This window comes from Lipotes vexillifer, unplaced genomic scaffold, assembly GCF_000442215.2.
Source record: "Lipotes vexillifer unplaced genomic scaffold, Lipotes_vexillifer_v1.1 scaffold229, whole genome shotgun sequence".
Classification (NCBI taxonomy): Eukaryota; Metazoa; Chordata; class Mammalia; order Artiodactyla; family Lipotidae; genus Lipotes; species Lipotes vexillifer.
This window is the reverse complement of record NW_006771155.1, coordinates 1,424,750-1,435,982: the sequence shown is the minus strand read 5'-3', so window position 1 is coordinate 1,435,982 and position 11,233 is coordinate 1,424,750. Positions and strand designations below refer to the sequence as shown.

General features: G+C 36.0%; 1 protein-coding gene across 1 annotated transcript in view; it reads left to right on the top strand.

The window, feature by feature from the left end:
* Positions 1-11,233, top strand: part of MRC1 (mannose receptor C-type 1) — a 99,645-nt gene that overhangs the window by 26,639 nt on the left and 61,773 nt on the right. The window contains exons 5-6 of the mRNA XM_007446571.1: positions 4,070-4,183; positions 7,353-7,499. Coding sequence (XP_007446633.1) covers positions 4,070-4,183; positions 7,353-7,499 — 261 coding nt within the window. The remainder of the gene's footprint in view (positions 1-4,069; positions 4,184-7,352; positions 7,500-11,233) is intronic.

Sequence of the window (11,233 nt, the reverse complement as noted above, 5' to 3'; positions counted from 1 at the left end):
AAAAAAAAAAAAAAAAAAAAAAAAAAAAGAAAATTTGGTCATATTTTTTATAAAATTAAAAACACATTAGAGAAAAAATTGTGGGCGACACTCATCAGCTTTAAGGGATATATTTAACACAAAGCTTGAAATTTGTTTGTAAATCACACTTTTTGCCAGCTTGAATTCAACATGGAGTAATAACAATAATAATAATATTAATAATAGCAATAGCTTACATTTATTGGGCATATACTGTGTATTAGGCCCTGTTTTAAGAAGTATTACTTAATTTAATTCTTCAAAACAAGCCTAGGAGTACCTAGAGTAGATAAGGAGAGTCTCAAAGGATAATTTCCTAAAAGAGTGATCATCTGTTTTCATCATGCCAAACATAATAATTTAATTAAGCAATCTCAGGCAAAATCTAATTTATTTATTCCTACAGTTCTGTTCAAAACTTCATAGTTTTGAAAACTTAGATATGCGTATTTTATTATAAGTTTTAAAACATACCAGAATATTTGATTTTGGGGAATAGCTATATCCAACATATACAAGGAACTCATACAACCCAACATCAAAAATAGACCCCCGAAGCCCAAGAAAAACCAAAACAACTTGAAGAGACATGTTCTCAAAGAAAACATACACATGAAAAGATGCTGAACATCATTAATCATCAGGGAAATCACAACCACTGGGAGATACCACTTCACACCGGTTAGAGTGGCTATTATCAAAAAGACAACAAAAGGCAAGTGTTGGCAAAGATGTGGAGAAAAGGGAACCCTCATGTGCTGTCAGTGGGGATGTGAACTGGTGCAGCCACTGTGGGGAACCGTATGGAGGGGCCTCAAAATGTTAAAAATAGAACTACCATGGGATCCAGCAATTTTACTTCTGATTATTTACCTGGAAAAAAACCAAAAACACTAATTCAAAAAGACATATGCATTCCAGTGTTCACTGCAGCGTTATTTACAATAGCCAAGATATGGATACAACATTAAGTGTCCATTGATAGACAAATGGATAAGGAAGATGTGTTATATATACATCCATACAATGGAATATTACCCAACCATAAAAAATGAAATGTTGCCATTTGTGACAACATGGGTGAATCTAGAAGGTATTATGCTAAGTGAAATAAGTCAGAGACAGATGAATACCTCTTGATCTCACTTATGTATGGAATCTAGAAAACAAAACAAAATGAAAACAGATGCATAGATATAGAGAACAAATGGGTGGCTGCCATAAGGGGTGGCAGGTGGGGAGTAGGTGAAATAGTTAGAGGATTAAGAGATACAACATTCCAGTTATATAACAAAGTCATGGGGATGTAATACACAGCATAAGGAATATGGTCAATTATATTGTAATAACTTTGTATGGGCACAGATGGTTACTAGACTTATTGCAGTGACCATTTCATAATGTATGCAATGTCAGAGCGCTATGTAGTATACCTGAAACTAATGTAATATTATATGTCAACTATATTTCAATAAGAAAAATAATTTATGAAAAAATCAATGTTCAGTGGTATTTAATAGAATAATTATTAACATAAAATATAGTATCAACATGACACTGATCCCAGAATGACATTTCTAAGGTATAGACTAGTAGACAGACATCTCCTCCTGACACCTTGTAAGTTATCTATTTACATGAATGAGGTGAGATGGCAGTTTTTGTTGGTTTCTTTAATTTACCCTAAAGAGACATAAGTAATAGTTTAGTACTCAAAAGAGTTTTAATAACTATGTAAAATAATTAATAAACTAGAGGGAAACCATCAATGAGATGAATAACTATAAAATTGATTTACTATGAATGAATTTCTATCACTTCATTATCAGTATTTTCTTTTTAATGAACGCAGTCGTAGTCGATGATGCTCATTGCAGAGATTTAAGACTAAAGAAATATTAAGATTTTCCCTTTTGATAATGTCATTTCCTTGACATAGCTTGTAATAAGTATTTTATTTTTTGGTAAAATTCCAACTTTGGAGAACCAAATGCTGAGTCTTCACAGGTAACCAGAGTGAGTTCTGCCATGGACTATTGTTTGGGGAGGGATGACATTTATCAGAAATATCTTTTTAGTTCATGGTTCTTTACTTAAAGGTGCTCTAACATCTAAACTTATCTGGAAAGTGTATTGTATCAATAATAGTAACTCACGGGCAAATTTAATTTAAGCAAGGGTTGAATTCACTGGAAACACCAAAGTGAACCCTGGGTGTAAGTCCTAATTTACTAATCCTCTGTTTCACTCTCCACAAGTTTCTTAACCTCTCTGTCCTCAGTTTCTTCAGCTGTAAAATGAAGGCACTGGATGAGATACCTCTCAAAGTGTATAAAGTACCTAAGGGCAAGAGCTGTACTAACTCAGACTTTTTTTTCTACAACACTTGATAAAGATAAGTGAATCTGAATTAATTTTTACTGACTTTTTACATGCTAGTAGTTAATTTCATCCCATTTTTATTACTTTAAAGAAATTATGCAATAGGGTTTACTTTTCAGTAAATAACTCCAGTATTGGATTCAGTTCAGTTCATTAAGCATCAACCTACCTAATCAATATCAACCTAGTCAATATCCTCAAGGGGGTTCTTCCTTTGTCAGTGCCTTTCTGCCAGATGCTGAATAAACTGACAGCGTTCAGGTCAGGTTTCTCCAAGAACGTGATCTGTGCTTTTATGGGATTGGGGAGCAAAAAATGTGAGATATGATTCTGGGGCATCGAGTCACTGTAATCCCCTTTCATTTGAATTTGTGACATGAATGTGTGTATATGTCAGCTAATGAAAAACTGGGGGAAATTTCGGTGAATTTGGATAGCTTAGTTGGTTGCATCAGAACTAAAGGGTCTGGGATTTGAGGTCATAAGAACCCAGGTTTAGGGACTTCCCTGGCGGTCCAGTGGTTAAGATTCCGTGCTTCCAATGCAGGGGCGTGGATTTGGTCCCTGGTCGGGGAATTAAATCCCAGAAAGAACCTAGGTTTAAATTTCAACTCTGCACATGACATCTAAACTCTTTGGGTGTCAAATTCCTAATCTGTACAATGGAGATGGCAGTACCTAATTATTAGAGTTTGTGAGGATTGAAAATGAGCGAAAACAGTGCCCTGAATATAGTAAGTGGCTATTCTCACCATTGAAAAGATTTGACTGGGGAACATATCCTTTAGAGAACAGTAAATATAACGTGGTCCCTTTATGGTTTTACCTTTTATGTTTATAGACACTTCAGGTTGGTATTTTATTTAAGACAGAGGATAGTTTTCCTTTCCATTAATTCTTTTAAATCAACTAAAAAGAATATAGAGAGAACAGCAAATCCATGGTTTTTAAAAAGTTACAGGTAATAACACATTAGAGTTGTTTAACCTGGGCGGACTGAGGTCCATGTTGCTTCTGTTTTGTTTTTTATTGCATCTCAGGCCTAGCACAGACTTTGAACCATTGTAATTATGATTTATTAACTGCCTGAGTGTTATTCATAGTAGCACAAGCACTTAGTGTTTAGTTTTTAATCATCTTAATGAGGGACAAAAATGGATGTTTTAAAATGTCATCGAATAAAATTCTGAGCGTAAGTTCTATACTATGAGGTCGGGTAATAACTTATGAGAGTGATATAGACTGAAGTGTATTAAACTTTTTCATGATAGAAAACGGTGACTTTGATACAAAATAAATCTTAGTTTTACTGTAAAATGAAGTAAACATGTTTTTGTTTGACGATAGCCAAAGAGAGTCTTATTCACACAATCCTATAGAAGTCATCAAGATTCTGGGGGCTGAAGCCTGGTCACATCTGGGTTAGACCCTTAGCTTAGCAAGACCGTTCCTGGCTTATCCGTGTTCTCACCTCAGTTTCTTTACATGCCCGTGGAGGTAATGGTTGTACTTGCTTCCCGCTGATGAGAGGATCAAAGGAGACATGCTCGGCATGATTTTCATTACTTCTCTCTAGTACATTTTGATTCAAGTACCTAATTCAGAATTTGATTTCCCCATCTTTTCTGAATGTCAGTTTTGGTTTTGTTTTGCTTTTGTCATAAAGGGTTAACCAGTTCCTTGACTTCAGGACTCTGGATTGGACTGAACAGTCTGAGTTTCAACAGTGGATGGCAGTGGAGTGGAGGCAGTCCGTTCCGATACTTGAACTGGTTACCAGGTAGGGTTAAGCTCATCTGATTAACTTGGTGGCGTTAAGCTGGTTGAATTCATCTGCATTTAATTTAGCTAGGTACCATGGAGACCTTCATCAGCTCACACGTAGATCTCAAAGAGAAGAACTGGGAGATTTCATCAAGTACCGTTTATTTCTCACCTTGCTTTGAAACCTGCCAACTAGATTTGAATACTCTAACACCATAAGGTTATTCCAGCTTTCTGGGATAAGGACTTGTCTGGAAGGATAATCACACAAGTCAATAGAGGACTCTGTTAAAGTATATATTCGCAGAGGATCCTTGATTTGCTAGGTATTAAGTTCAAAAATTTGATTTTATATTTATGATACATATATAATATATAATACTACATAGTATATTCAAAGATTTTATACATATTTCTTTATATCTGCACACACACTATGAACTTAAGAAATTTAAATTGTTTTAGGCTGGAGAATTTCTCATTATCTTGAGCCATGAGATATTTGCAATATTTCTGTCATCGTTATAATGATCTGAAGGTCTACGTTGACGCCATTTTCTCCTAGTTTTAATCGACTAGAGTTGGATTAAAAATAATACCAGCCACAGATTGTAATATTCCATACTAGCATAATCACTCATGAGCAGTTTTGTTGACAGTTTGTAGTTTAGTTGTAGAAAAACACAGGGGATGATCAAGCCTTCAACGGCTTTCCCATTTTTTGGAGGACAGAAAATGCTCTGAGCTAATTATTTCTGTATTGTTGTAACATAGAGGCAACAGAACATAAAAGGAGACTAGGTGATAAAGATGTTTTACATATACAGAAAGTATTCTGAGAAAACAAAAGGACCAATGATGACAAAAAGTCTTCATCTTATTCACCATTACCAACCATTGTTAGTGGCTGCTTAAGGCACTCTACTGAGTATGATTCTCCACTCCCAACCCAGGCCCCATCCTGTACTAATCCTGATTTATTAGGAAAGTGTGCAGGTAAGGATTAGTGATCTCTGCCATAGGTGTGGGAAAGGACGGGTCACATTTTCATTTACCAGTTCTGCTATGGAAAATACTGGTGTGGTGTTTCTTCATATGGTCAGACTTCTTTTTTTAAAGCCATCGAATGGTTTTTGCATTTGGCTTAGAAAATTAAACTCTCCACATTTTGCATGTTACCGACTTATGGTATTAAAAAGAAAAAGACAAACTTTGAAATAAATAGGTAATATTCGGAATATGCTAAAACATGAGAGGGAATTTTTAGAGGACATACGTCGGTTTAAACTGATTAGATTTTACTATGAAATTTGACTTTCAATGTACTCGTTCAACGCATGATGTTTACAGGGCTGTCACTAAGAGTCAGCTCTGCTTTCCTCTGGAATATGGTAAGTAAACACTGCTGCAAGGGAATAGAAGATGTGCTATTTATGAGTGAGAATTTGATTTGTCTGCTTACTGAGTCAGTCACACTAAATTGGAGAATGCCAGTTGGCTTAGTCAGATCATTAGACAATAATTATCATTTGTTGGGGGATTAGAGTTTATTCTTTGCTGCTTAATTATTGTAGGCAGATCATTTTATTTATTACTCAATTTTAAGTGATGATTATTGTAATATTTAACCACTTGCATTCTGAGAGTTCAGTGAGAAAATTGAGGGTCTAGATTCTGTGAAAGTGAGGAATAAAATTGGAATATTAATGAGAAAGGAAAAGAAATGTCCTTCCTTATTAAACCAATTCCTGAGAAGTAGGCGCAACATTAAACCACCTTCTGAAATAATTTGAGAGTTTCTTCAAATGAAAATTAGAAACCTTGTGGAACATTAGAAGTTGTTATTGTATAAATTGTTCAATCAGCATTCAATTGAGTACTTAACAAGTAAAGCATCTATTAAAATACATCTACATTTGAAGTGAGGATATTTTACACAAAAGGTATAGAAGTGTGAATTCAAATATATAACTATAGTAACCATTTAAAGACAAAGAGTTTATATATTAAAGTAGGTATTGGTGTTCTATTGATAAATAACTATATTACTATGATTTACCAGCTCATATATAAAATAATAGCCGTTAGCTGTAAAATACATTATTGTTTCCAAAAGTTTCTTTCTAGTACTGGTACCTTATCTGTTAGTTCAGTTATACTGGAAGTTTGGTCATACTATCAACACATATAAAAAACATCTTTATCCTTACCACTAACAATTTTTTCTTTGTGTGCTGTTCAAGCAACTTCCAAAAGTTTTTGACAAAGGCTTTATGGAGCAGGTGATGTGATTCCCATCTTTCGGGAAGGGAAAGTGTGGTCCAGGTCCAGGTCGTAAACATGTCAGAGGTCACAAAGAAGAATCATTGATAAAATGTGACTCATCACCCTGTCTTCTCTTGTGAGATGGAGCAAGGTTTTAGAGCACTGGTTTCAAAATCATTTATTAAAGTGGTGGAAAAGCATGAGAAATGTGGGTATCTATGCATGTATCGATTGCATTAAGAAAGTTGACTTGACCTCGTTCTTTAATCCGTTTCCAGTAAGCAATGAGATGAGAGGTTAGCTGCTAAAAGTATTCTTCAATAGGCTGAGCTGAAAATCTTGAGAGAGAGTCTGAGCTCTGGGAGTACTTTATCAGCATTTACTATGGCACATTGCTGCTTCTAGCATCTCTTTCCTTCTCTTTCTCCTCGCATTGCCTTCTTTCCAGCCTCTTCTAACTGGAGAAAGTTTTCCCACGTCCAGAAATTCTCTGGCTGGTCCACAGTTAGCTTGACTTAGGTTTTTGGGGAGGTATCGACAATGTTGAATATGGCTGATTTGGAACATCGTGTATTCTTTTGTTATTTACCTCCCTATCATACATAAAATGACCCAGTGTGAAGATTGTTCAGGGTTTAAGGTTTAGCTTTATTGTTTGATATTGTGGGGAAAAATTTATTTCAAAGAAGTAAACTTATATAATCAACATTTCAGGTATTGGAATGATCCAACAATGAGAAAACAAATAGACACCCAACATGTCTTTTGCTCTGCAGGCACTAAATATTTATTTGTGAATGTGTAAGCAGAAAGGGTGGGGATCCATTAAATGCCAAGGATAAACACACGAGGCTCTGGGGGGGTCTATCTACTTGTAATTCCTATAATAGTCCCACTTTTATTTTTTCTTTTCCCCAAAGGAAGTCCATCAGCGGAACCAGGAAAAAGCTGTGTGTCACTAAATCCCGGGAAAAGTGCTAAATGGGAAAATCTGCAATGTGTTCAGAAACTAGGCTATATTTGTAAAAAGGGCAACACAACTTTGAATTCTTTTGTTATCCCCTCAGGTAAGTGATCTATTTGATCTGAAGTGTATAAAGTATTATAATTTAAAGATCAAATTACAGTCTAGTCCTAACTGTAGGCAATGACAGGTTTTGTTGATCATTTATGGTATCAACTTAATGATATTCCTACAGAATGTCTTTTTGGTGGTTGCTAACCTTTCCTGAGTGTTCTGGAGTGTTTGGGCATGAGCAAAGCCTTTGACACAGCATTAATAAAAATTTTATCTTCACAGCTGCCCTGTGAGGTAGGTATTATTATTCACACATTTTAGATGAGGAAAAAGATATTCAGAGGATATAAAAAACTCATACATGTGACAAAACTGGAATCCAACCTAGGAAATCAGTATCTGAAAGGAATGTTTTTATTATGTCCTGACTATTTAATGGCGTATCTGGGCGCCAGTGTTATTTAGTTTAACATATACACTGAAGTCTTCACCAAAATGGAATAAAACATCCCAGAAGTAGTCACTGAATTTTATATATAGGCTAGACCAGCGGGAAAAAATGCAATTATGCTCTCTATCATAATTTTATAGAAGAATTAAGCTACTAAGCCCAGAATGCATTTTTTTTCTTCAAATTGACAAAAAGCAAACTAACTATTGATACATTTTTTTCACCATCACCTGTTTTTGGAGAGACACTTAATACTTCAAGGTCATTTATGTATGTATATATATATTCTTCTTGGGAAATCTGACAGCATGGCATTCTTCACTTTTTTTGCTCCTTGACTTTTAAAAGCAATTTCATTTTTTTAAAAATATGATTGACATGGCTAGAAAGTCTACAGTACAACATGATAAATAATAATAATTTCTTCCAGTTCTTACTTCAAATTTGCAGTTCCTCTCTGAATAACTGTGTCTGGGTGTATATCCTTACCTAGTTATTCTATGAATATATGAATAAATACGTTTGTAATTCTTTTTGTCTGTTTTATACAAATGGCAGCATATGATACACTTTGCTCTACTTTTTTCATTTAATAACAATTTTGGGCATCATTCCGTGCAGTACATAGGCAGCTTCTGTGTTTATGGCTGTACATTAGCCATTGCAGGGAGAGACCATATTTTTTTTTAACCAGTCCCCTATTAATGGAACTTTAGTTTACTTCCAATTTCTTATTATTACAAACAATCCCACAGTGAGTAACTTTATACATATGTCATTTGATGTGTGTGATTATTCCTAGAAGTGGAATTGCCAGATCAAAGAGTGGGTGTGTTTGCCATTTTAATGGATACAAATATGGCGGAGCTCTCCAATGGATATAGATGAGGGTCCCATTATTGGATCCGATTATACTTTACAGGGTCACCCTTATGGCTGTGGGCACACCTCAGGGAGACCTCAGTCATTTTTGTATTTCATCTCCTCTATTCCTCCCATACGAGAAGTGGTACTGATACAAACCTTCCCTCTTGGAAGAGCTCATATAATTCTCAGAAGGTTTGGAATTACCACTTAGTGGGTGAGGAGAATGGTGGTTTTATCATGTCTGAGGTAAGAAGGTGGAATTCTGTAACTTGGCCTTGTTCCTTAACCCCCCAGTCTTAGTTTCCTATCTATTAAGTGGAAATACTAACACTTGTTCCTCCTGTGAATGTTTGTTCATATTGTCAGGCACTCAGTCCATTATTCTTATTTCTCTGCTATGCCTGTTACTGGAACCAAACTTGGGTCTGCTGGTCTGCGTGCAGTAAAGCCAATCAATCTACTGACACCGGGTTGGGGTGAAGGAAATTGCAGGGTTTATTGCAGGTGCCAAGCAAGGAGTCCAGGGCAGCTAGTGCTCAAAACACTGAACTCCCCTATGGGTTTCAGGAAAGCATTTGTAAAGTCCAGGCGAGGGAGGTGGGTTGCAGGGTATATGATCAGCTTGTGCACAATTCTGTGATTGGTTGATGGTGAGGGAACAGGGCAGTGTCCCAGGGGTTAATGTTATCAATCCTTAGGTGCCAACACGCTCCTGATCATCAAGTAGTTAATTTCTTCCATTTGGTGGTGGTTTTAGCATCTGTAAAACAACTCAGGAAATGTCCATCAGATACTATTATCTGGGTACTTCAGAGAGGAGCTACAGCAGAGGATATGGGGGAGGGGGCCTGTCCCAGGAAGGCCTCCTAGGGTCCTGCTCGGTTACATGCCTTACTTGCTTCACTTGCTAACTTTCACTTCCCATTGGTTTTTGAATTTCTCTATACTTCCGGGATTAATCATTCTATCTTATCTATAAACTCAAATAAACCAGAGCTTGGAAAAGCATATCAGAGTTAGGGTTATGAAGCATCATACATTATTGGTGACTTTCTTGGGCAAGGGTTCCACCTCGTCCCCTGTTTGTCTTTGCAATGCCACCCTGTTTGTCCATGATCCCTAGGTTGCTAGAGCTGCACTGTCCAGTTCAGTAGCCACTAACCACATGTGACCACTGAGCACATGAAATGCGGCTAATTCAACAGAGATTTGCTGTGAGTGTAAAATACACGCTGGACTCACAAGACATAGCATGAAAAACAAAAGTAAATGATCTCATTTTTTAATTGATTACATATTGATATGATAATATTTTGGATATATTGGGTTAAATATGATGTATTATTATAATGAAAGTTACCTGTCTCTCTTGAGACTTGTATTTAACACGGCAACTGGCAAATGTATAATTCCGTACGTGGCTCCCATTTATAATTCCATACGTGGCTCCCATTTGTGGATTATGTTATATTTCAGTCAGACAGTGTTGCTGTACAGGAATAAGCCATTTTTTGTGGCTGCCCCAGGGGACGCCTCTACACTGGTTGTTTGCATGTTTTGAAATATTTTTAAAGTGCATCTGTCTAGTTTTTGAAGCCCTCAGCATGTGCTGGCATCATTTTCAGCTTCTTGAGCAGCAAAATCAAAATATCCCACAAGAGGGCTCCAGAGTGACACTAACCTTTTTTTTTTTTTTTTTTTTTGGTAACCACTGGAACTGTATAGAAGGAATAGATTTTCTAAAAATATGCATTTTTCTGTTATAATAATACAGTGTTTGGATCTCAGGACTGCCTATATACTTGAATGACTGTACACAGAATCTTGAGCTTATCCAAAGGTGATGCAGACATTCCCAGACTTTGAGAGACTATGGAACTGATACATGAAACGGATAACAAAGGTGCCCTGTACTGAACCTTTACTAAGGCAGCACATTTGAGAGCATTTAGTATCAAACTTAAATATAGAAACTGACATTCATTTGGCAATATAGTCCCTCTTTAAGCAAGGTATATTGCTCAATTGCTGTTTGAAATAGTATACATAAAACGGTCATAATAAGCTGTTGTATAGTAAATATAACTTCAATTCTTTTTCTTGACCAACAATTCATGACACTTACTCTGTGCCAGGCCCTGTGCCATTTCAGGGCCTATATGAGGATGAATGAAGCGAGTCTCTTGCCTTCAAACATTGTTACTGTCACTTTCCCTAGCTCATTACTGTCATGGTTGTAATGTATAATCAAGGTCATGAAATCTGACCCTGACTACTAATAGCAATAATTAGGACCTTGGTCACTGTTACTGGTCTGATTACACATTGTTGTCGTATTTGTAATTTATAGTCGTATTATCTCAAGTGCAGAAGAACACAGTGAGGATGGGTAGTTTAATAGTAGTACTAGTATTCATATTATTTACTTTTTTTTTTTTTTTTTTTGGTGAGAGCACAAGATCTAC